Below are 26,241 nucleotides of genomic sequence, written 5' to 3'. Positions count from 1 at the left end.
GATTAATCGCAGTCCCGATACGCTGCGAGCAACACCTGCAAAGTTACAGCCGAAAAACTGCAGATTTTCATCGTCATTTCTCTGCTGCTGGTCCTAGGCTAATTTTCATGTGTTTCCTGAGTTCCTGGGCGTCGAATCAGTCTTGAAAGCGTCATACGGATCGATTCCCAGACAAAAGATTTTTCGGCCAAAAAAAATCCAAGGCTATCCCCTTTGCATTTTTGGCGAAAATTTCGACGACTTTGAAAAGTGCTGCAATTGATTCTTTAGGGTACTATTCCGACGTGATTTTGCGAGAGGAATCGATTAATCGCAGTCCCGATACGCTGCGAGCAACACCTGCAAAGTTACAGCCGAAAAACTGCAGATTTTCATCGTCATTTCTCTGCTGCTGGTCCTAGGCTAATTTTCATGTGTTTGCTGAGTTCCTGGGCGTCGAATTAGTCTAAATAGCGTCATACGGATCGATTCCCAGACGAAAGATTTTTCGGCCAAAAAAAATCCAAGGCTAACCCCTTTGCATTTTTGGCGAAAATTTCGACGACTTTGAAAAGTGCTGCAATTGATTCTTTAGGGTACTATTCCGACGTGATTTTGCGAGAGGAATCGATTAATCGCAGTCCCGATACGCTGCGAGCAACACCTGCAAAGTTACAGCCGAAAAACTGCAGATTTTCATCGTCATTTCTCTGCTGCTGGTCCTAGGCTAATTTTCATGTGTTTCCTGAGTTCCTGGGCGTCGAATCAGTCTTGAAAGCGTCATACGGATCGATTCCCAGACAAAAGATTTTTCGGCCAAAAAAAATCCAAGGCTATCCCCTTTGCATTTTTGGCGAAAATTTCGACGACTTTGAAAAGTGCTGCAATTGATTCTTTAGGGTACTATTCCGACGTGATTTTGCGAGAGGAATCGATTAATCGCAGTCCCGATACGCTGCGAGCAACACCTGCAAAGTTACAGCCGAAAAACTGCAGATTTTCATCGTCATTTCTCTGCTGCTGGTCCTAGGCTAATTTTCATGTGTTTTCTGAGTTCCTGGGCGTCGAATTAGTCTAAAAAGCGTCATACGGATCGATTCCCAGACAAAAGATTTTTCGGCCAAAAAAAATCCAAGGCTAACCCCTTTGCATTTTTGGCGAAAATTTCGACGACTTTGAAAAGTGCTGCAATTCATTCTTTAGGGTACTATTCCGACGTGATTTTGCGAGAGGAATCGATTAATCGCAGTCCCGATACGCTGCGAGCAACACCTGCAAAGTTACAGCCGAAAAACTGCAAATTTTCATCGTCATTTCTCTGCTGCTGGTCCTAGGCTATTTTTCATGTGTTTTCTGAGTTCCTGGGCGTCGAATTAGTCTAAAAAGCGTCATATGGATCGATTCCCAGACAAAAGATTTTTCGGCCAAAAAAAATCCAAGGCTAACCCCTTTGCATTTTTGGCGAAAATTTCGACGACTTTGAAAAGTGCTGCAATTGATTCTTTAGGGTACTATTCCGACGTGATTTTGCGAGAGGAATCGATTAATCGCAGTCCCGATACGCTGCGAGCAACACCTGCAAAGTTACAGCCGAAAAACTGCAGATTTTCATCGTCATTTCTCTGCTGCTGGTCCTAGGCTAATTTTCATGTGTTTTCTGAGTTCCTGGGCGTCGAATTAGTCTAAAAAGCGTCATACGGATCGATTCCCAGACAAAAGATTTTTCGGCCAAAAAAAATCCAAGGCTAACCCCTTTGCATTTTTGGCGAAAATTTCGACGACTTTGAAAAGTGCTGCAATTCATTCTTTAGGGTACTATTCCGACGTGATTTTGCGAGAGGAATCGATTAATCGCAGTCCCGATACGCTGCGAGCAACACCTGCAAAGTTACAGCCGAAAAACTGCAGATTTTCATCGTCATTTCTCTGCTGCTGGTCCTAGGCTAATTTTCATGTGTTTTCTGAGTTCCTGGGCGTCGAATTAGTCTAAGAAGCGTCATACGGATCGATTCCCAGACTAAAGATTTTTCGGCCAAAAAAAATCCAAGGCTAACCCCTTTGCATTTTTGGCGAAAATTTCGACGACTTTGGGAAGTGCTGCAATTGATTCTTTAGGGTACTATTCCGACGTGATTTTGCGAGAGGAATCGATTAATCGCAGTCCCGATACGCTGCGAGCAACACCTGCAAAGTTACAGCCGAAAAACTGCAGATTTTCATCGTCATTTCTCTGCTGCTGGTCCTAGGCTAATTTTCATGTGTTTTCTGAGTTCCTGGGCGTCGAATTAGTCTAAAAAGCGTCATACGGATCGATTCCCAGACAAAAGATTTTTCGGCCAAAAAAAATCCAAGGCTAACCCCTTTGCATTTTTGGCGAAAATTTCGATGACTTTGAAAAGTGCTGCAATTGATTCTTTAGGGTACTATTCCGACGTGATTTTGCGAGAGGAATCGATTAATCGCAGTCCCGATACGCTGCGAGCAACACCTGCAAAGTTACAGCCGAAAAACTGCAGATTTTCATCGTCATTCCTCTGCTGCTGGTCCTAGGCTATTTTTCATGTGTTTTCTGAGTTCCTGGGCGTCGAATTAGTCTAAAAAGCGTCATACGGATCGATTCCCAGACAAAAGATTTTTCGGCCAAAAAAAATCCAAGGCTAACCCCTTTGCATTTTTGGCGAAAATTTCGACGACTTTGAAAAGTGCTGCAATTGATTCTTTAGGGTACTATTCCGACGTGATTTTGCGAGAGGAATCGATTAATCGCGGTCCCGATACGCTGCGAGCAACACCTGCAAAGTTACAGCCGAAAAACTGCAGATTTTCATCGTCATTTCTCTGCTGCTGGTCCTAGGCTAATTTTCATGTGTTTTCTGAGTTCCTGGGCGTCGAATTAGTCTAAAAAGCGTCGTACGGATCGATTCCCAGACGAAAGATTTTTCGGCCAAAAAAAATCCAAGGCTAACCCCTTTGCATTTTTGGCGAAAATTTCGACGACTTTGAAAAGTGCTGCAATTGATTCTTTAGGGTACTATTCCGACGTGATTTTGCGAGAGGAATCGATTAATCGCAGTCCCGATACGCTGCGAGCAACACCTGCAAAGTTACAGCCAAAAAACTGCAGATTTTCATCGTCATTTCTCTGCTGCTGGTCCTAGACTATTTTTCATGTGTTTTCTGAGTTCCTGGGCGTCGAATTAGTCTAAAAAGCGTCATACGGATCGATTCCCAGACAAAAGATTTTTCGGCCAAAAAAAATCCAAGGCTAACCCCTTTGCATTTTTGGCGAAAATTTCGACGACTTTGAAAAGTGCTGCAATTGATTCTTTAGGGTACTATTCCGACGTGATTTTGCGAGAGGAATCGATTAATCGCAGTCCCGATACGCTGCGAGCAACACCTGCAAAGTTACAGCCAAAAAACTGCAGATTTTCATCGTCATTTCTCTGCTGCTGGTCCTAGGCTAATTTTCATGTGTTTTCTGAGTTCCTGGGCGTCGAATTAGTCTAAAAAGCGTCATACGGATCGATTCCCAGACTAAAGATTTTTCGGCCAAAAAAAATCCAAGGCTAACCCCTTTGCATTTTTGGCGAAAATTTCGACGACTTTGAAAAGTGCTGCAATTGATTCTTTAGGGTACTATTCCGACGTGATTTTGCGAGAGGAATCGATTAATCGCAGTCCCGATACGCTGCGAGCAACACCTGCAAAGTTACAGCCGAAAAACTGCAGATTTTCATCGTCATTTCTCTGCTGCTGGTCCTGGCTAATTTTCATGTAGTTTCTGAGTTCCTGGGCGTCGAATTAGTCTAAAAAGCGTCGTACGGATCGATTCCCAGACAAAAGATTTTTCGGCCAAAAAAAATCCAAGGCTAACCCCTTTGCATTTTTGGCGAAAATTTCGATGACTTTGAAAAGTGCTGCAATTGATTCTTTAGGGTACTATTCCGACGTGATTTTGCGAGAGGAATCGATTAATCGCAGTCCCGATACGCTGCGAGCAACACCTGCAAAGTTACAGCCGAAAAACTGCAGATTTTCATCGTCATTTCTCTGCTGCTGGTCCTAGGCTATTTTTCATGTGTTTTCTGAGTTCCTGGGCGTCGAATTAGTCTAAAAAGCGTCATACGGATCGATTCCCAGACAAAAGATTTTTCGGCCAAAAAAAATCCAAGGCTAACCCCTTTGCATTTTTGGCGAAAATTTCGACGACTTTGAAAAGTGCTGCAATTGTTTCTTTAGGGTACTATTCCGACGTGATTTTGCGAGAGGAATCGATTAATCGCAGTCCCGATACGCTGCGAGCAACACCTGCAAAGTTACAGCCGAAAAACTGCAGATTTTCATCGTCATTTCTCTGCTGCTGGTCCTAGGCCAATTTTCATGTGTTTTCTGAGTTCCTGGGCGTCGAATTAGTCTAAAAAGCGTCATACGGATCGATTCCCAGACAAAAGATTTTTCGGCCAAAAAAAATCCAAGGCTAACCCCTTTGCATTTTTGGCGAAAATTTCGACGACTTTGAAAAGTGCTGCAATTCATTCTTTAGGGTACTATTCCGACGTGATTTTGCGAGAGGAATCGATTAATCGCAGTCCCGATACGCTGCGAGCAACACTTGCAAAGTTACAGCCGAAAAACTGCAGATTTTCATCGTCATTTCTCTGCTGCTGGTCCTAGGCTAATTTTCATGTGTTTTCTGAGTTCCTGGGCGTCGAATTAGTCTAAAAAGCGTCATACGGATCGATTCCCAGACTAAAGATTTTTCGGCCAAAAAAAATCCAAGGCTAACCCCTTTGCATTTTTGGCGAAAATTTCGACGACTTTGAAAAGTGCTGCAATTGATTCTTTAGGGTACCATTCCGACGTGATTTTGCGAGAGGAATCGATTAATCGCAGTCCCGATACGCTGCGAGCAACACCTGCAAAGTTACAGCCGAAAAACTGCAGATTTTCATCGTCATTTCTCTGCTGCTGGTCCTAGGCTAATTTTCATGTGTTTTCTGAGTTCCTGGGCGTCGAATTAGTCTAATAAGCGTCATACGGATCGATTCCCAGACAAAAGATTTTTCGGCCAAAAAAAATCCAAGGCTAACCCCTTTGCATTTTTGGCGAAAATTTCGATGACTTTGAAAAGTGCTGCAATTGATTCTTGAGGGTACTATTCCGACGTGATTTTGCGAGAGGAATCGATTAATCGCAGTCCCGATACGCTGCGAGCAACACCTGCAAAGTTACAGCCGAAAAACTGCAGATTTTCATCGTCATTTCTCTGCTGCTGGTCCTAGGCTATTTTTCATGTGTTTTCTGAGTTCCTGGGCGTCGAATTAGTCTAAAAAGCGTCATACGGATCGATTCCCAGACAAAAGATTTTTCGGCCAAAAAAAATCCAAGGCTAACCCCTTTGCATTTTTGGCGAAAATTTCGACGACTTTGAAAAGTGCTGCAATTGATTCTTTAGGGTACTATTCCGACGTGATTTTGCGAGAGGAATCGATTAATCGCGGTCCCGATACGCTGCGAGCAACACCTGCAAAGTTACAGCCGAAAAACTGCAGATTTTCATCGTCATTTCTCTGCTGCTGGTCCTAGGCTAATTTTCATGTGTTTTCTGAGTTCCTGGGCGTCGAATTAGTCTAAAAAGCGTCATACGGATCGATTCCCAGACTAAAGATTTTTCGGCCAAAAAAAATCCAAGGCTAACCCCTTTGCATTTTTGGCGAAAATTTCGACGACTTTGAAAAGTGCTGCAATTGATTCTTTAGGGTACTATTCCGACGTGATTTTGCGAGAGGAATCGATTAATCGCAGTCCCGATACGCTGCGAGCAACACCTGCAAAGTTACAGCCGAAAAACTGCAGATTTTCATCGTCATTTCTCTGCTGCTGGTCCTGGCTAATTTTCATGTGTTTTCTGAGTTCCTGGGCGTCGAATTAGTCTAAAAAGCGTCGTACGGATCGATTCCCAGACAAAAGATTTTTCGGCCAAAAAAAATCCAAGGCTAACCCCTTTGCATTTTTGGCGAAAATTTCGATGACTTTGAAAAGTGCTGCAATTGATTCTTTAGGGTACTATTCCGACGTGATTTTGCGAGAGGAATCGATTAATCGCAGTCCCGATACGCTGCGAGCAACACCTGCAAAGTTACAGCCGAAAAACTGCAGATTTTCATCGTCATTTCTCTGCTGCTGGTCCTAGGCTATTTTTCATGTGTTTTCTGAGTTCCTGGGCGTCGAATTAGTCTAAAAAGCGTCATACGGATCGATTCCCAGACAAAAGATTTTTCGGCCAAAAAAAATCCAAGGCTAACCCCTTTGCATTTTTGGCGAAAATTTCGACGACTTTGAAAAGTGCTGCAATTGATTCTTTAGGGTACTATTCCGACGTGATTTTGCGAGAGGAATCGATTAATCGCAGTCCCGATACGCTGCGAGCAACACCTGCAAAGTTACAGCCGAAAAACTGCAGATTTTCATCGTCATTTCTCTGCTGCTGGTCCTAGGCCAATTTTCATGTGTTTTCTGAGTTCCTGGGCGTCGAATTAGTCTAAAAAGCGTCATACGGATCGATTCCCAGACAAAAGATTTTTCGGCCAAAAAAAATCCAAGGCTAACCCCTTTGCATTTTTGGCGAAAATTTCGACGACTTTGAAAAGTGCTGCAATTCATTCTTTAGGGTACTATTCCGACGTGATTTTGCGAGAGGAATCGATTAATCGCAGTCCCGATACGCTGCGAGCAACACTTGCAAAGTTACAGCCGAAAAACTGCAGATTTTCATCGTCATTTCTCTGCTGCTGGTCCTAGGCTAATTTTCATGTGTTTTCTGAGTTCCTGGGCGTCGAATTAGTCTAAAAAGCGTCATACGGATCGATTCCCAGACTAAAGATTTTTCGGCCAAAAAAAATCCAAGGCTAACCCCTTTGCATTTTTGGCGAAAATTTCGACGACTTTGAAAAGTGCTGCAATTGATTCTTTAGGGTACCATTCCGACGTGATTTTGCAAGAGGAATCGATTAATCGCAGTCCCGATACGCTGCGAGCAACACCTGCAAAGTTACAGCCGAAAAACTGCAGATTTTCATCGTCATTTCTCTGCTGCTGGTCCTAGGCTAATTTTCATGTGTTTTCTGAGTTCCTGGGCGTCGAATGAGTCTGAAAAGCGTCATACGGATCGATTCCCAGACAAAAGATTTTTCGGCCAAAAAAAATCCAAGGCTAACCCCTTTGCATTTTTGGCGAGAATTTCGACGACTTTGAAAAGTGCTGCAATTGATTCTTTAGGGTACTATTCCGACGTGATTTTGCGAGAGGAATCGATTAATCGCAGTCCCGATGAGCTGCGAGCAACACCTGCAAAGTTACAGCCGAAAAACTGCAGATTTTCATCGTCATTTCTCTGCTGCTGGTCCTAGGCCAATTTTCATGTGTTTTCTGAGTTCCTGGGCGTCGAATTAGTCTAAAAAGCGTCATACGGATCGATTCCCAGACAAAAGATTTTTCGGCCAAAAAAAATCCAAGGCTAACCCCTTTGCATTTTTGGCGAAAATTTCGACGACTTTGAAAAGTGCTGCAATTCATTCTTTAGGGTACTATTCCGACGTGATTTCGCGAGAGGAATCGATTAATCGCAGTCCCGATACGCTGCGAGCAACACCTGCAAAGTTACAGCCGAAAAACAGCAGATTTTCATCGTCATTTCTCTGCTGCTGGTCCTAGGCTATTTTTCATGTGTTTTCTAAGTTCCTGGGCGTCGAATTAGTCTAAAAAGCGTCATACGGATCGATTCCCAGACAAAAGATTTTTCGGCCAAAAAAAATCCAAGGCTAACCCCTTTGCATTTTTGGCGAAAATTTCGACGACTTTGAAAAGTGCTGCAATTGATTCTTTAGGGTACTATTTCGACGTCATTTTGCGAGAGGAATCGATTAATCGCAGTCCCGATACGCTGCGAGCAACACCTGCAAAGTTACAGCCGAAAAACTGCAGATTTTCATCGTCATTTCTCTGCTGCTGGTCCTAGGCTAATTTTCATGTGTTTTCTGAGTTCCTGGGCGTCGAATTAGTCTAAAAAGCGTCATACGGATCGATTCCCAGACAAAAGATTTTTCGGCCAAAAAAAATCCAAGGCTAACCCCTTTGCATTTTTGGCGAAAATTTCGACGACTTTGAAAAGTGCTGCAATTGATTCTTTAGGGTACTATTCCGACGTGATTTTGCGAGAGGAATCGATTAATCGCAGTCCCGATACGCTGCGAGCAACACCTGCAAAGTTACAGCCGAAAAACTGCAGATTTTCATCGTCATTTCTCTGCTGCTGGTCCTAGGCTAATTTTCATGTGTTTGCTGAGTTCCTGGGCGTCGAATTAGTCTAAAAAGCGTCATACGGATCGATTCCCAGACGAAAGATTTTTCGGCCAAAAAAAATCCAAGGCTAACCCCTTTGCATTTTTGGCGAAAATTTCGACGACTTTGAAAAGTGCTGCAATTGATTCTTTAGGGTACTATTCCGACGTGATTTTGCGAGAGGAATCGATTAATCGCAGTCCCGATACGCTGCGAGCAACACCTGCAAAGTTACAGCCGAAAAACTGCAGATTTTCATCGTCATTTCTCTGCTGCTGGTCCTAGGCTATTTTTCATGTGTTTTCTGAGTTCCTGGGCGTCGAATTAGTCTAAAAAGCGTCATACGGATCGATTCCCAGACAAAAGATTTTTCGGCCAAAAAAAATCCAAGGCTAACCCCTATGCATTTTTGGCGAAAATTTCGACGACTTTGAAAAGTGCTGCAATTGATTCTTTAGGGTACTATTCCGACGTGATTTTGCGAGAGGAATCGATTAATCGCAGTCCCGATACGCTGCGAGCAACACCTGCAAAGTTACAGCCGAAAAACTGCAGATTTTCATCGTCATTTCTCTGCTGCTGGTCCTAGGCTAATTTTCATGTGTTTTCTGAGTTCCTGGGCGTCGAATTAGTCTAAAAAGCGTCATACGGATCGATTCCCAGACTAAAGATTTTTCGGCCAAAAAAAATCCAAGGCTAACCCCTTTGCATTTTTGGCGAAAATTTCGACGACTTTGAAAAGTGCTGCAATTGATTCTTTAGGGTACTATTCCGACGTGATTTTGCGAGAGGAATCGATTAATCGCAGTCCCGATACGCTGCGAGCAACACCTGCAAAGTTACAGCCGAAAAACTGCAGATTTTCATCGTCATTTCTCTGCTGCTGGTCCTAGGCTAATTTTCATGTGTTTTCTGAGTTCCTGGGCGTCGAATTAGTCTAAAAAGCGTCATACGGATCGATTCCCAGACTAAAGATTTTTCGGCCAAAAAAAATCCAAGGCTAACCCCTTTGCATTTTTGGCGAAAATTTCGACGACTTTGAAAAGTGCTGCAATTGATTCTTTAGGGTACTATTCCGACGTGATTTTGCGAGAGGAATCGATTAATCGCAGTCCCGATACGCTGCGAGCAACACCTGCAAAGTTACAGCCGAAAAACTGCAGATTTTCATCGTCATTTCTCTGCTGCTGGTCCTAGGCTAATTTTCATGTGTTTTCTGAGTTCCTGGGCGTCGAATTAGTCTAAAAAGCGTCGTGCGAATCGATTCCCAGACAAAAGATTTTTCGGCCAAAAAAAATCCAAGGCTAACCCCTTTGCATTTTTGGCGAAAATTTCGATGACTTTGAAAAGTGCTGCAATTGATTCTTTAGGGTACTATTCCGACGTGATTTTGCGAGAGGAATCGATTAATCGCAGTCCCGATACGCTGCGAGCAACACCTGCAAAGTTACAGCCGAAAAACTGCAGATTTTCATCGTCATTTCTCTGCTGCTGGTCCTAGGCTATTTTTCATGTGTTTTCTGAGTTCCTGGGCGTCGAATTAGTCTAAAAAGCGTCATACGGATCGATTCCCAGACAAAAGATTTTTCGGCCAAAAAAAATCCAAGGCTAACCCCTTTGCATTTTTGGCGAAAATTTCGACGACTTTGAAAAGTGCTGCAATTGATTCTTTAGGGTACTATTCCGACGTGATTTTGCGAGAGGAATCGATTAATCGCAGTCCCGATACGCTGCGAGCAACACCTGCAAAGTTACAGCCGAAAAACCGCAGATTTTCATCGTCATTTCTCTGCTGCTGGTCCTAGGCTATTTTTCATGTGTTTTCTGAGTTCCTGGGCGTCGAATTAGTCCAAAAAGCGTCATACGGATCGATTCCCAGACAAAAGATTTTTCGGCCAAAAAAAATCCAAGGCTATCCCCTTTGCATTTTTGGCGAAAATTTCGACGACTTTGAAAAGTGCTGCAATTGATTCTTTCGGGTACTATTCCGACGTGATTTTGCGAGAGGAATCGATTAATCGCAGTCCCGATACGCTGCGAGCAACACCTGCAAAGTTACAGCCGAAAAACTGCAGATTTTCATCGTTATTTCTCTGCTGCTGGTCCTAGGCTAATTTTCATGTGTTTTCTGAGTTCCTGGGCGTCGAATTAGTCTAAAAAGCGTCATACGGATCGATTCCCAGACAAAAGATTTTTCGGCCAAAAAAAATCCAAGGCTAACCCCTTTGCATTTTTGGCGAAAATTTCGACGACTTTGAAAAGTGCTGCAATTGATTCTTTAGGGTACTATTCCGACGTGATTTTGCGAGAGGAATCGATTAATCGCAGTCCCGATACGCTGCGAGCAACACCTGCAAAGTTACAACCGAAAAACTGCAGATTTTCATCGTCATTTCTCTGCTGCTGGTCCTAGGCTATTTTTCATGTGTTTTCTGAGTTCCTGGGCGTCGAATTAGTCTAAAAAGCGTCATACGGATCGATTCCCAGACAAAAGATTTTTCGGCCAAAAAAAATCCAAGGCTAACCCCTTTGCATTTTTGGCGAAAATTTCGACGACTTTGGAAAGTGCTGCAATTGATTCTTTAGGGTACTATTCCGACGTGATTTTGCGAGAGGAATCGATTAATCGCAGTCCCGATACGCTGCGAGCAACACCTGCAAAGTTACAGCCGAAAAACTGCAGATTTTCATCGTCATTTCTCTGCTGCTGGTCCTAGGCCAATTTTCATGTGTTTTCTGAGTTCCTGGGCGTCGAATTAGTCTAAAAAGCGTCATACGGATCGATTCCCAGACAAAAGATTTTTCGGCCAAAAAAAATCCAAGGCTAACCCCTTTGCATTTTTGGCGAAAATTTCGACGACTTTGAAAAGTGCTGCAATTCATTCTTTAGGGTACTATTCCGACGTGATTTTGCGAGAGGAATCGATTAATCGCAGTCCCGATACGCTGCGAGCAACACCTGCAAAGTTACAGCCGAAAAACTGCAGATTTTCATCGTTATTTCTCTGCTGCTGGTCCTAGGCTAATTTTCATGTGTTTTCTGAGTTCCTGGGCGTCGAATTAGTCTAAAAAGCGTCATACGGATCGATTCCCAGACAAAAGATTTTTCGGCCAAAAAAAATCCAAGGCTAACCCCTTTGCATTTTTGGCGAAAATTTCGACGACTTTGAAAAGTGCTGCAATTGATTCTTTAGGGTACTATTCCGACGTGATTTTGCGAGAGGAATCGATTAATCGCAGTCCCGATACGCTGCGAGCAACACCTGCAAAGTTACAACCGAAAAACTGCAGATTTTCATCGTCATTTCTCTGCTGCTGGTCCTAGGCTATTTTTCATGTGTTTTCTGAGTTCCTGGGCGTCGAATTAGTCTAAAAAGCGTCATACGGATCGATTCCCAGACAAAAGATTTTTCGGCCAAAAAAAATCCAAGGCTAACCCCTTTGCATTTTTGGCGAAAATTTCGACGACTTTGGAAAGTGCTGCAATTGATTCTTTAGGGTACTATTCCGACGTGATTTTGCGAGAGGAATCGATTAATCGCAGTCCCGATACGCTGCGAGCAACACCTGCAAAGTTACAGCCGAAAAACTGCAGATTTTCATCGTCATTTCTCTGCTGCTGGTCCTAGGCCAATTTTCATGTGTTTTCTGAGTTCCTGGGCGTCGAATTAGTCTAAAAAGCGTCATACGGATCGATTCCCAGACAAAAGATTTTTCGGCCAAAAAAAATCCAAGGCTAACCCCTTTGCATTTTTGGCGAAAATTTCGACGACTTTGAAAAGTGCTGCAATTCATTCTTTAGGGTACTATTCCGACGTGATTTTGCGAGAGGAATCGATTAATCGCAGTCCCGATACGCTGCGAGCAACACCTGCAAAGTTACAGCCGAAAAACTGCAGATTTTCATCGTCATTTCTCTGCTGCTGGTCCTAGGCTATTTTTCATGTGTTTTCTGAGTTCCTGGGCGTCGAATTAGTCTAAAAAGCGTCATACGGATCGATTCCCAGACAAAAGATTTTTCGGCCAAAAAAAATCCAAGGCTAACCCCTTTGCATTTTTGGCGAAAATTTCGACGACTTTGAAAAGTGCTGCAATTGATTCTTTAGGGTACTATTCCGACGTGATTTTGCGAGAGGAATCGATTAATCGCAGTCCCGATACGCTGCGAGCAACACCTGCAAAGTTACAGCCGAAAAACTGCAGATTTTCATCGTCATTTCTCTGCTGCTGGTCCTAGGCCAATTTTCATGTGTTTTCTGAGTTCCTGGGCGTCGAATTAGTCTAAAAAGCGTCATACGGATCGATTCCCAGACTAAAGATTTTTCGGCCAAAAAAAATCCAAGGCTAACCCCTGTGCATTTTTGGCGAAAATTTCGACGACTTTGAAAAGTGCTGCAATTGATTCTTTAGGGTACTATTCCGACGTGATTTTGCGAGAGGAATCGATTAATCGCAGTCCCGATACGCTGCGAGCAACACCTGCAAAGTTACAGCCGAGAAACTGCAGATTTTCATCGTCATTTCTCTGCTGCTGGTCCTAGGCTAATTTTCATGTGTTTTCTGAGTTCCTGGGCGTCGAATTAGTCTAAAAAGCGTCATACGGATCGATTCCCAGACAAAAGATTTTTCGGCCAAAAAAAATCCAAGGCTAACCCCTTTGCATTTTTGGCGAAAATTTCGACGACTTTGAAAAGTGCTGCAATTGATTCTTTAGGGTACTATTCCGACGTGATTTTGCGAGAGGAATCGATTAATCGCAGTCCCGATACGCTGCGAGCAACACCTGCAAAGTTACAGCCGAAAAACTGCAGATTTTCATCGTCATTTCTCTGCTGCTGGTCCTAGGCTAATTTTCATGTGTTTGCTGAGTTCCTGGGCGTTGAATTAGTCTAAAAAGCGTCATACGGATCGATTCCCAGACGAAAGATTTTTCGGCCAAAAAAAATCCAAGGCTAACCCCTTTGCATTTTTGGCGAAAATTTCGACGACTTTGAAAAGTGCTGCAATTGATTCTTTAGGGTACTATTCCGACGTGATTTTGCGAGAGGAATCGATTAATCGCAGTCCCGATACGCTGCGAGCAACACCTGCAAAGTTACAGCCGAAAAACTGCAGATTTTCATCGTCATTTCTCTGCTGCTGGTCCTAGGCTAATTTTCATGTGTTTCCTGAGTTCCTGGGCGTCGAATCAGTCTTAAAAGCGTCATACGGATCGATTCCCAGACAAAAGATTTTTCGGCCAAAAAAAATCCAAGGCTATCCCCTTTGCATTTTTGGCGAAAATTTCGACGACTTTGAAAAGTGCTGCAATTGATTCTTTCGGGTACTATTCCGACGTGATTTTGCGAGAGGAATCGATTAATCGCAGTCCCGATACGCTGCGAGCAACACCTGCAAAGTTACAGCCGAAAAACTGCAGATTTTCATCGTCATTTCTCTGCTGCTGGTCCTAGGCTAATTTTCATGTGTTTTCTGAGTTCCTGGGCGTCGAATTAGTCTAAAAAGCGTCATACGGATCGATTCCCAGACAAAAGATTTTTCGGCCAAAAAAAATCCAAGGCTAACCCCTTTGCATTTTTGGCGAAAATTTCGACGACTTTGAAAAGTGCTGCAATTGATTCTTTAGGGTACTATTCCGACGTGATTTTGCGAGAGGAATCGATTAATCGCAGTCCCGATACGCTGCGAGCAACACCTGCAAAGTTACAGCCGAAAAACTGCAGATTTTCATCGTCATTTCTCTGCTGCTGGTCCTAGGCTAATTTTCATGTGTTTGCTGAGTTCCTGGGCGTTGAATTAGTCTAAAAAGCGTCATACGGATCGATTCCCAGACGAAAGATTTTTCGGCCAAAAAAAATCCAAGGCTAACCCCTTTGCATTTTTGGCGAAAATTTCGACGACTTTGAAAAGTGCTGCAATTGATTCTTTAGGGTACTATTCCGACGTGATTTTGCGAGAGGAATCGATTAATCGCAGTCCCGATACGCTGCGAGCAACACCTGCAAAGTTACAGCCGAAAAACTGCAGATTTTCATCGTCATTTCTCTGCTGCTGGTCCTAGGCTATTTTTCATGTGTTTTCTGAGTTCCTGGGCGTCGAATTAGTCTAAAAAGCGTCATACGGATCGATTCCCAGACAAAAGATTTTTCGGCCAAAAAAAATCCAAGGCTAACCCCTTTGCATTTTTGGCGAAAATTTCGACGACTTTGAAAAGTGCTGCAATTGATTCTTTAGGGTACTATTCCGACGTGATTTTGCGAGAGGAATCGATTAATCGCAGTCCCGATACGCTGCGAGCAACACCTGCAAAGTTACAGCCGAAAAACTGCAGATTTTCATCGTCATTTCTCTGCTGCTGGTCCTAGGCTAATTTTCATGTGTTTTCTGAGTTCCTGGGCGTCGAATTAGTCTAAAAAGCGTCGTACGGATCGATTCCCAGACAAAAGATTTTTCGGCCAAAAAAAATCCAAGGCTAACCCCTTTGCATTTTTGGCGAAAATTTCGACGACTTTGAAAAGTGCTGCAATTGATTCTTTAGGGTACTATTCCGACGTGATTTTGCGAGAGGAATCGATTAATCGCAGTCCCGATACGCTGCGAGCAACACCTGCAAAGTTACAGCCGAAAAACTGCAGATTTTCATCGTCATTTCTCTGCTGCTGGTCCTAGGCTAATTTTCATGTGTTTGCTGAGTTCCTGGGCGTTGAATTAGTCTAAAAAGCGTCATACGGATCGATTCCCAGACGAAAGATTTTTCGGCCAAAAAAAATCCAAGGCTAACCCCTTTGCATTTTTGGCGAAAATTTCGACGACTTTGAAAAGTGCTGCAATTGATTCTTTAGGGTACTATTCCGACGTGATTTTGCGAGAGGAATCGATTAATCGCAGTCCCGATACGCTGCGAGCAACACCTGCAAAGTTACAGCCGAAAAACTGCAGATTTTCATCGTCATTTCTCTGCTGCTGGTCCTAGGCTATTTTTCATGTGTTTTCTGAGTTCCTGGGCGTCGAATTAGTCTAAAAAGCGTCATACGGATCGATTCCCAGACAAAAGATTTTTCGGCCAAAAAAAATCCAAGGCTAACCCCTTTGCATTTTTGGCGAAAATTTCGACGACTTTGAAAAGTGCTGCAATTGATTCTTTAGGGTACTATTCCGACGTGATTTTGCGAGAGGAATCGATTAATCGCAGTCCCGATACGCTGCGAGCAACACCTGCAAAGTTACAGCCGAAAAACTGCAGATTTTCATCGTCATTTCTCTGCTGCTGGTCCTAGGCTAATTTTCATGTGTTTTCTGAGTTCCTGGGCGTCGAATTAGTCTAAAAAGCGTCGTACGGATCGATTCCCAGACAAAAGATTTTTCGGCCAAAAAAAATCCAAGGCTAACCCCTTTGCATTTTTGGCGAAAATTTCGATGACTTTGAAAAGTGCTGCAATTGATTCTTTAGGGTACTATTCCGACGTGATTTTGCGAGAGGAATCGATTAATCGCAGTCCCGATACGCTGCGAGCAACACCTGCAAAGTTACAGCCGAAAAACTGCAGATTTTCATCGTCATTTCTCTGCTGCTGGTCCTAGGCTATTTTTCATGTGTTTTCTGAGTTCCTGGGCGTCGAATTAGTCTAAAAAGCGTCATACGGATCGATTCCCAGACAAAAGATTTTTCGGCCAAAAAAAATCCAAGGCTAACCCCTTTGCATTTTTGGCGAAAATTTCGACGACTTTGAAAAGTGCTGCAATTGATTCTTTAGGGTACTATTCCGACGTGATTTTGCGAGAGGAATCGATTAATCGCAGTCCCGATACGCTGCGAGCAACACCTGCAAAGTTACAGCCGAAAAACTGCAGATTTTCATCGTCATTTCTCTGCTGCTGGTCCTAGGCTATTTTTCATGTGTTTTCTGAGTTCCTGGGCGTCGAATTAGTCTAAAAAGCGTCATACGGATCGATTCCCAGACAAAAGATTTTTCGGCCAAAAAAAATCCAAGGCTAACCCCTTTGCATTTTTGGCGAAAATTTCGACGACTTTGAAAAGTGCTGCAATTGATTCTTTAGGGTACTATTCCGACGTGATTTTGCGAGAGGAATCGATTAATCGCAGTCCCGATACGCTGCGAGCAACACCTGCAAAGTTACAGCCGAAAAACTGCAGATTTTCATCGTCATTTCTCTGCTGCTGGTCCTAGGCTATTTTTCATGTGTTTTCTGAGTTCCTGGGCGTCGAATTAGTCTAAAAAGCGTCATACGGATCGATTCCCAGACAAAAGATTTTTCGGCCAAAAAAAATCCAAGGCTAACCCCTTTGCATTTTTGGCGAAAATTTCGACGACTTTGAAAAGTGCTGCAATTGATTCTTTAGGGTACTATTCCGACGTGATTTTGCGAGAGGAATCGATTAATCGCAGTCCCGATACGCTGCGAGCAACACCTGCAAAGTTACAGCCGAAAAACTGCAGATTTTCATCGTCATTTCTCTGCTGCTGGTCCTAGGCTAATTTTCATGTGTTTTCTGAGTTCCTGGGCGTCGAATTAGTCTAAAAAGCGTCGTACGGATCGATTCCCAGACAAAAGATTTTTCGGCCAAAAAAAATCCAAGGCTAACCCCTTTGCATTTTTGGCGAAAATTTCGACGACTTTGAAAAGTGCTGCAATTGATTCTTTAGGGTACTATTCCGACGTGATTTTGCGAGAGGAATCGATTAATCGCAGTCCCGATACGCTGCGAGCAACACCTGCAAAGTTACAGCCGAAAAACTGCAGATTTTCATCGTCATTTCTCTGCTGCTGGTCCTAGGCTAATTTTCATGTGTTTGCTGAGTTCCTGGGCGTTGAATTAGTCTAAAAAGCGTCATACGGATCGATTCCCAGACGAAAGATTTTTCGGCCAAAAAAAATCCAAGGCTAACCCCTTTGCATTTTTGGCGAAAATTTCGACGACTTTGAAAAGTGCTGCAATTGATTCTTTAGGGTACTATTCCGACGTGATTTTGCGAGAGGAATCGATTAATCGCAGTCCCGATACGCTGCGAGCAACACCTGCAAAGTTACAGCCGAAAAACTGCAGATTTTCATCGTCATTTCTCTGCTGCTGGTCCTAGGCTAATTTTCATGTGTTTTCTGAGTTCCTGGGCGTCGAATTAGTCTAAAAAGCGTCGTACGGATCGATTCCCAGACAAAAGATTTTTCGGCCAAAAAAAATCCAAGGCTAACCCCTTTGCATTTTTGGCGAAAATTTCGATGACTTTGAAAAGTGCTGCAATTGATTCTTTAGGGTACTATTCCGACGTGATTTTGCGAGAGGAATCGATTAATCGCAGTCCCGATACGCTGCGAGCAACACCTGCAAAGTTACAGCCGAAAAACTGCAGATTTTCATCGTCATTTCTCTGCTGCTGGTCCTAGGCTATTTTTCATGTGTTTTCTGAGTTCCTGGGCGTCGAATTAGTCTAAAAAGCGTCATACGGATCGATTCCCAGACAAAAGATTTTTCGGCCAAAAAAAATCCAAGGCTAACCCCTTTGCATTTTTGGCGAAAATTTCGACGACTTTGAAAAGTGCTGCAATTGATTCTTTAGGGTACTATTCCGACGTGATTTTGCGAGAGGAATCGATTAATCGCAGTCCCGATACGCTGCGAGCAACACCTGCAAAGTTACAGCCGAAAAACTGCAGATTTTCATCGTCATTTCTCTGCTGCTGGTCCTAGGCTATTTTTCATGTGTTTTCTGAGTTCCTGGGCGTCGAATTAGTCTAAAAAGCGTCATACGGATCGATTCCCAGACAAAAGATTTTTCGGCCAAAAAAAATCCAAGGCTAACCCCTTTGCATTTTTGGCGAAAATTTCGACGACTTTGAAAAGTGCTGCAATTGATTCTTTAGGGTACTATTCCGACGTGATTTTGCGAGAGGAATCGATTAATCGCAGTCCCGATACGCTGCGAGCAACACCTGCAAAGTTACAGCCGAAAAACTGCAGATTTTCATCGTCATTTCTCTGCTGCTGGTCCTAGGCTATTTTTCATGTGTTTTCTGAGTTCCTGGGCGTCGAATTAGTCTAAAAAGCGTCATACGGATCGATTCCCAGACAAAAGATTTTTCGGCCAAAAAAAATCCAAGGCTAACCCCTTTGCATTTTTGGCGAAAATTTCGACGACTTTGAAAAGTGCTGCAATTGATTCTTTAGGGTACTATTCCGACGTGATTTTGCGAGAGGAATCGATTAATCGCAGTCCCGATACGCTGCGAGCAACACCTGCAAAGTTACAGCCGAAAAACTGCAGATTTTCATCGTCATTTCTCTGCTGCTGGTCCTAGGCTATTTTTCATGTGTTTTCTGAGTTCCTGGGCGTCGAATTAGTCTAAAAAGCGTCATACGGATCGATTCCCAGACAAAAGATTTTTCGGCCAAAAAAAATCCAAGGCTAACCCCTTTGCATTTTTGGCGAAAATTTCGACGACTTTGAAAAGTGCTGCAATTGATTCTTTAGGGTACTATTCCGACGTGATTTTGCGAGAGGAATCGATTAATCGCAGTCCCGATACGCTGCGAGCAACACCTGCAAAGTTACAGCCGAAAAACTGCAGATTTTCATCGTCATTTCTCTGCTGCTGGTCCTAGGCTAATTTTCATGTGTTTCCTGAGTTCCTGGGCGTCGAATCAGTCTTAAAAGCGTCATACGGATCGATTCCCAGACAAAAGATTTTTCGGCCAAAAAAAATCCAAGGCTATCCCCTTTGCATTTTTGGCGAAAATTTCGACGACTTTGAAAAGTGCTGCAATTCATTCTTCAGGGTACTATTTCGACGTGATTTTGCGAGAGGAATCGATTAATCGCAGTCCCGATACGCTGCGAGCAACACCTGCAAAGTTACAGCCGAAAAACTGCAGATTTTCATCGTCATTTCTCTGCTGCTGGTACTAGGCTAATTTTCATGTGTTTTCTGAGTTCCTGGGCGTCGAATTAGTCTAAAAAGCGTCATACGGATCGATTCCCAGACAAAAGATTTTTCGGCCAAAAAAAATCCAAGGCTAACCCCTTTGCATTTTTGGCGAAAATTTCGACGACTTTGAAAAGTGCTGCAATTCATTCTTTAGGGTACTATTCCGACGTGATTTTGCGAGAGGAATCGATTAATCGCAGTCCCGATACGCTGCGAGCAACACCTGCAAAGTTACAGCCGAAAAACTGCAGATTTTCATCGTCATTTCTCTGCTGCTGGTACTAGGCTAATTTTCATGTGTTTTCTGAGTTCCTGGGCGTCGAATTAGTCTAAAAAGCGTCATACGGATCGATTCCCAGACAAAAGATTTTTCGGCCAAAAAAAATCCAAGGCTAACCCCTTTGCATTTTTGGCGAAAATTTCGATGACTTTGAAAAGTGCTGCAATTGATTCTTTAGGGTACTATTCCGACGTGATTTTGCGAGAGGAATCGATTATTCGCAGTCCCGATACGCTGCGAGCAACACCTGCAAAGTTACAGCCGAAAAACTGCAGATTTTCATCGTCATTTCTCTGCTGCTGGTCCTAGGCTATTTTTCATGTGTTTTCTGAGTTCCTGGGCGTCGAATTAGTCTAAAAAGCGTCATACGGATCGATTCCCAGACAAAAGATTTTTCGGCCAAAAAAAATCCAAGGCTAACCCCTTTGCATTTTTGGCGAAAATTTCGACGACTTTGAAAAGTGCTGCAATTGATTCTTTAGGGTACTATTCCGACGTGATTTTGCGAGAGGAATCGATTAATCGCAGTCCCGATACGCTGCGAGCAACACCTGCAAAGTTACAGCCGAAAAACTGCAGATTTTCATCGTCATTTCTCTGCTGCTGGTCCTAGGCTAATTTTCATGTGTTTTCTGAGTTCCTGGGCGTCGAATTAGTCTAAAAAGCGTCGTACGGATCGATTCCCAGACGAAAGATTTTTCGGCCAAAAAAAATCCAAGGCCAACCCCTTTGCATTTTTGGCGAAAATTTCGACGACTTTGAAAAGTGCTGCAATTGATTCTTTAGGGTACTATTCCGACGTGATTTTGCGAGAGGAATCGATTAATCGCAGTCCCGATACGCTGCGAGCAACACCTGCAAAGTTACAGCCGAAAAACTGCAGATTTTCATCGTCATTTCTCTGCTGCTGGTCCTAGGCTCATTTTCATGTGTTTTCTGAGTTCCTGGGCGTCGAATTAGTCTAAAAAGCGTCAAACGGATCGATTCCCAGACGAAAGATTTTTCGGCCAAAAAAAATCCAAGGCTAACCCCTTTGCATTTTTGGCGAAAATTTCGACGACTTTGAAAAGTGCTGCAATTGATTCTTTAGGGTACTATTCCGACGTGATTTTGCGAGAGGAATCGATTAATCGCAGTCCCGATACGCTGCGAGCAACACCTGCAAAGTTACAGCCGAAAAACTGCAGATTTTCATCGTCATTTCTCTGCTGCTGGTCCTAGGCTAATTTTCATGTGTTTTCTGAGTTCCTGGGCGTCGAATTAGTCTAAAAAGCGTCATACGGATCGATTCCCAGACAAAAGATTTTTCGGCCAAAAAAAATCCAAGGCTAACCCCTTTGCATTTTTGGCGAAAATTTCGACGACTTTGAAAAGTGCTGCAATTGATTCTTTAGGGTACTATTCCCACGTGATTTTGCGAGAGGAATCGATCAATCGCAGTCCCGATACGCTGCGAGCAACACCTGCAAAGTTACAACCGAAAAACTGCAGATTTTCATCGTCATTTCTCTGCTGCTGGTCCTAGGCTATTTTTCATGTGTTTTCTGAGTTCCTGGGCGTCGAATTAGTCTAAAAAGCGTCATACGGATCGATTCCCAGACAAAAGATTTTTCGGCCAAAAAAAATCCAAGGCTAACCCCTTTGCATTTTTGGCGAAAATTTCGACGACTTTGGAAAGTGCTGCAATTGATTCTTTAGGGTACTATTCCGACGTGATTTTGCGAGAGGAATCGATTAATCGCAGTCCCGATACGCTGCGAGCAACACCTGCAAAGTTACAGCCGAAAAACTGCAGATTTTCATCGTCATTTCTCTGCTGCTGGTCCTAGGCCAATTTTCATGTGTTTTCTGAGTTCCTGGGCGTCGAATTAGTCTAAAAAGCGTCATACGGATCGATTCCCAGACAAAAGATTTTTCGGCCAAAAAAAATCCAAGGCTAACCCCTTTGCATTTTTGGCGAAAATTTCGACGACTTTGAAAAGTGCTGCAATTCATTCTTTAGGGTACTATTCCGACGTGATTTTGCGAGAGGAATCGATTAATCGCAGTCCCGATACGCTGCGAGCAACACCTGCAAAGTTACAGCCGAAAAACTGCAGATTTTCATCGTCATTTCTCTGCTGCTGGTCCTAGGCTCATTTTCATGTGTTTTCTGAGTTCCTGGGCGTCGAATTAGTCTAAAAAGCGTCAAACGGATCGATTCCCAGACGAAAGATTTTTCGGCCAAAAAAAATCCAAGGCTAACCCCTTTGCATTTTTGGCGAAAATTTCGACGACTTTGAAAAGTGCTGCAATTGATTCTTTGGGGTACTATTCCGACGTGATTTTGCGAGAGGAATCGATTAATCGCAGTCCCGATACGCTGCGAGCAACACCTGCAAAGTTACAGCCGAAAAACTGCAGATTTTCATTGTCATTTCTCTGCTGTTGGTCCTACGCTTTTTTCTGTTTTTTTTTGACTGCTCGGGGGTGCAATCAGTACAGAAAGGGTCGTACAACCCGGTTCTGAGATGAAAAATTTCTGGTCCTTGAACACGAACGCAATTTCTTTGAGTCTTTTTATCAGTCACTTAGCCTTCAGCTCAACTACTCCCTTAGACTGTGAAGGAAACTCAACAAGTCGATTTGCATCAAGGCAGCTTCATCATTCCAATTTTCATTTTGCAACGTCGACAACGCTTGTCGTGTGCGTTGACTGAATCATCCTCAGTCAACGTTGCTTCCCTTGGTCGCATTGAATCGCATTCAAATATACGCGCTCAATTATGCGTCCTCTCCCGCGACGTCAACAGGCGCGTGCGCACGACGATCAGCGAGACGTCGTTTTAGCGTAAAGACTGCTCGCACCTCACAGTCGATGAATATCCGATATCTCAGTCACTCTAACACCGCTACATCGGCTGTGCCTTGTTGTTTTGATAAACTTGTCACGACCAATCAGAAGTTCGCAAGAAATTAACGTAAAGTCTGACGTGTCCCGAAACGAACCTTGCACGATTCAAGATTATTCTGGATCTGTATAAAATTATAAGCAACACGAGTTACGCCGAGTACAATACTGTGCTACCTGGAACAGCAAAGAAGTGAAACCATGGCGCCCACGTTACAGTCTTTCATGCATTCCTTCAACAACAAATTGTGAGTACATTCAGACCCCCTATATTCCTTCCAAATACTTTACTCCAGATACATTAGTTTGTTTACAGTGGTATCTGTACAGTACATTAGCGATATTTTCGACTTGATATTCTAACCTTAGGATATTCCCATTCCAATATTCTACTCATCGCCTACCGCGCAACTATCATGCTAACCACAATATTTCGTGATATAACAGTCTTCTACCTTTGACATTTTTTCGTCATCGGGCTTTTGACTAATGGCAATCGTTGTATGACAAGAAAGTGAGCCAATCGAACAGGGCTTGGTAATCGCGCTACGTGATCGTCGTCATATTTATTTTCAATAACAATAATAATCGTCATTGCCTTACTCATACTCAGGCTTTTATCAGGTATGACTTTTAAAAATACATAAACCGAGAGGCTCACATAACTGAGTTTACCCAGCTAATTCTGACCTTGCAGATACACGTCACTCTGACGATATTTCATCTAATCTTCGTGTTATTTTTATTGAAGTCAGACTGTACAATGTATAAATAACAATCCTACCAAGCATCCAACCTTAATTTAATGAAATATTTCATCATGCGTAACGTAACGGTTCGTATTTCGCCTTTGTCAATTATTTCTCATGACCTTGTCACCGAACCATATTAATGCCAGTCATTGAATAACTTAACACGTTAAATTTACATATCACACAAATTAAATAGCAACAACTTTTCTTTTTCTTTAGGGAAGCACCGGTCAGGCAACACTTGAAAAATGTCTACGGTTGCCTCTCACTTTCCACCGTGTCGGCGGCTGTCGGTGCGTACATCCACATGTACACCGGTATTCTGGAAGCTGGACTGCTGACGACACTCGGAGCTCTCGGACTCCTTTTTGCCCTGATATCGACGCAGGATAATGACAAAAACCAGAAACTACGTCTTGGCTATCTTCTTGGATTCGCGTTTCTTTCTGGTCTAGGAATGGGCCCCCTTTTGGAGGCGGTCATCTTTGTCGATCCCAGCATTATAGTCACTGCGTTAGTAGGTGCGTCTCGAGCGTAAATAGTCGCTAGACATCCTATTTTCATTTTAGTTATTTGACTCCTAATATTTTTCTTCGCTTTCACAGGCACTACAGTGATGTTTGTCTCGTTCAGCATCTCAGCAATCCTAGCTGAACGAGGCCGCTGGTTATACTTTGGTGGAACTCTGATGACCATGTTGAACGCTATCCTACTCATTTCGTTGGCAAATCTCTTCTTGCGCTCGCCCGTTGTCCACCAAATTCATCTATACTTGGGTCTATTTGTAATGTCAGGATTTGTCCTTTATGACACACAACTTATCATCGAGAAGCGTCGCATGGGCAGCAAGGACTTTATCGCTCACTCTCTCGATCTTTTCATTGACTTTATTGGTGTTTTCCGTCGGCTTCTTATTATTCTTACCCAAAAGGTATGTGTCAGCAAAAGTGAACTACGTGAATTTATTAATTATTCAAGCTCTAAGCATTATAGCTCGTTGATCAATAAGTAAGCTGTAAGTGGCAACTTTTTGCTCTTACGTGGCCTTTACGCTCACAGAAGTAAAATCGGGTTAATAATGCAACAAAGTTACTGTTTCTTCATTCATAAATTTATTTTTCAGGAGCAACAAAATCGCAAACGTAAAGACTAAAACCGACGATGATGGTTGGGAGGAGCATCAAAGCATTCAGTAAATTCATAAAATAAAGGTCTTCATCTATCCTGTCCCATACATATACAAGGTGTTCCAGTTACCCGCCGCCACGACATGTCAACAACCGTCACTGGAAACATTCTATAACTTGTTGTGATTATAAAATTTCCCCTAGAGGTACCATAACTTTATATGTAAAATAATGGATTTCATTTGGTTTCGTGCTAAAGAGTATTGAAAAATCGTGAGCTCAAAAACTGTGGCACCTTGTGTGTATATAAATATACATAATAAATAAGTACATTTATGTTATTTCATACAAGAGAACATACTATACTTATATACTTATATTTACTATATATATAACTTGCTGTAACTCTGGATTAAATCTTACACTCCTGACGTGGCTCGCCCAAAATTGATCATTTCTGTTAATAATCAATCATATCAAATATCTGTTAAATAACTACCAAAGTTGGGTGTTGATTGTATAAGCGTTCTAAAACCTGCTTGCAGACGTGCGTCGTCTTGTCTTGTGATTCGTGACGAGCCATTTCAAGAAGTGAAATTTGATTCTTACTAATTGATTGTATAGTACATTAAGGATTACGGTAATTTATAAAATTTGTGAAATTCAGGGGTAATACACGTGGTAATTTCATGCTACCTTAAATGTTCTGTTATTTAAAATTTCTTATTGTTTTATTCATCGGCCTTTTTCACATCGTTCTGGTAATGACTTTTCGATAATCAATAAAATCAACGTATAGGTCGTTTCACGTTTCATTGTATTAAATTCCCATCCAATTAAACAAACACAATTTTTCGTGGATTAACAAAGGAAAGTGTTTGATATTCGACCCATAATTAAGTAGACAATAATAATATTCTCGAAGAAACAAGTATGCGCAATTGCTACGTATTAGCATTGCGTATGCATATCGTATCTTAATTACCGACTCGAACTTCAATCTTTCTGATAGTCTTTACACTCACGATCTCATTATACCTGCTATAAATTTTTAATAATGCCACATACCTAGTCGCGTATTGCAGGGTACTAAGAATTGATCGGTGCTACTATGTTAGTCCGACATGGCTTGAGCCACTAGCTTATTCCTGACTCATCGCGATTTTGCATACTAAAACATCTTAGAACATTTTACGAAGGCGTGAAAATGAGATCTTGACAAAAAATGCGATTTCATTAATCTATTTATGCCAAACAAAATATGACTTGAACGTCCTGAATATAGCTCTGTGTTTTATATGTTAAGTATTCGATGCAAATCTTTTTCTTCTTTACTTCACAAGCACATTTTTCTTGCAGTGAAAAATTAATCGAACTATTTGTAATGATAATTTTTTTTCACAGTACCTGTTTGACTATAAAACGCCGGGATAATAATGTAAAATTCGAACCTCATCTTCATTTTTAAAGATAGGGAAACGCTAAGTAGATTTAAGAGATGAAAAATTATCAACCTGAAACGAAAAAGGATTCTATCACTGTCTGTTATCAAAGATTTTGGAAAGGATAAAAAATAATCTGGTCCATAATTGGAGACACACAGCGAGCAGGAAATAAATATCTCGAATTGAAGGGCAACCGAACTTTCCAGTATTCTTACACACGCAATGTTTTATTGAACGACTTTAAATTATGCAACGACAATGAATCAAATCTTAGCACAAAACACCGATTAATTTCAAATATTATATTGCCGTAGCTCGTAAATTATAGATGTATTATCAATTATAGTGATAAGAGATAAGTATATCTACAGTTATATTATCCTATATAATAGCTATACGTCACCATTTTTCGATATGCGAGACGTCTAGTAGACATTTAGATTTTTGTTTTTTTGTAGATATCCCTACAGATATTGAGTTA

The 26,241-nt window shown here is 42.3% G+C and overlaps 1 protein-coding gene across 1 annotated transcript; it reads left to right on the top strand.

The window, feature by feature from the left end:
• The first annotated feature begins 22,423 nt into the window (after positions 1-22,423).
• On the top strand, positions 22,424-25,017 carry LOC124408079 (probable Bax inhibitor 1). Its single transcript, XM_046884747.1, has 4 exons — positions 22,424-22,684; positions 23,408-23,709; positions 23,794-24,119; positions 24,312-25,017. The coding sequence occupies exons 1-4, from the start codon at positions 22,638-22,640 to the stop codon at positions 24,339-24,341; spliced, it is 705 nt and encodes a 234-aa protein (XP_046740703.1). The 5' UTR covers positions 22,424-22,637; the 3' UTR covers positions 24,342-25,017.
• The last annotated feature ends 1,224 nt before the right edge of the window (positions 25,018-26,241 follow it).

This window comes from Diprion similis, chromosome 7, assembly GCF_021155765.1.
Source record: "Diprion similis isolate iyDipSimi1 chromosome 7, iyDipSimi1.1, whole genome shotgun sequence".
Taxonomy (NCBI): domain Eukaryota; kingdom Metazoa; phylum Arthropoda; class Insecta; order Hymenoptera; family Diprionidae; genus Diprion; species Diprion similis.
This window is presented reverse-complemented; position numbering and strand designations above follow the sequence as displayed.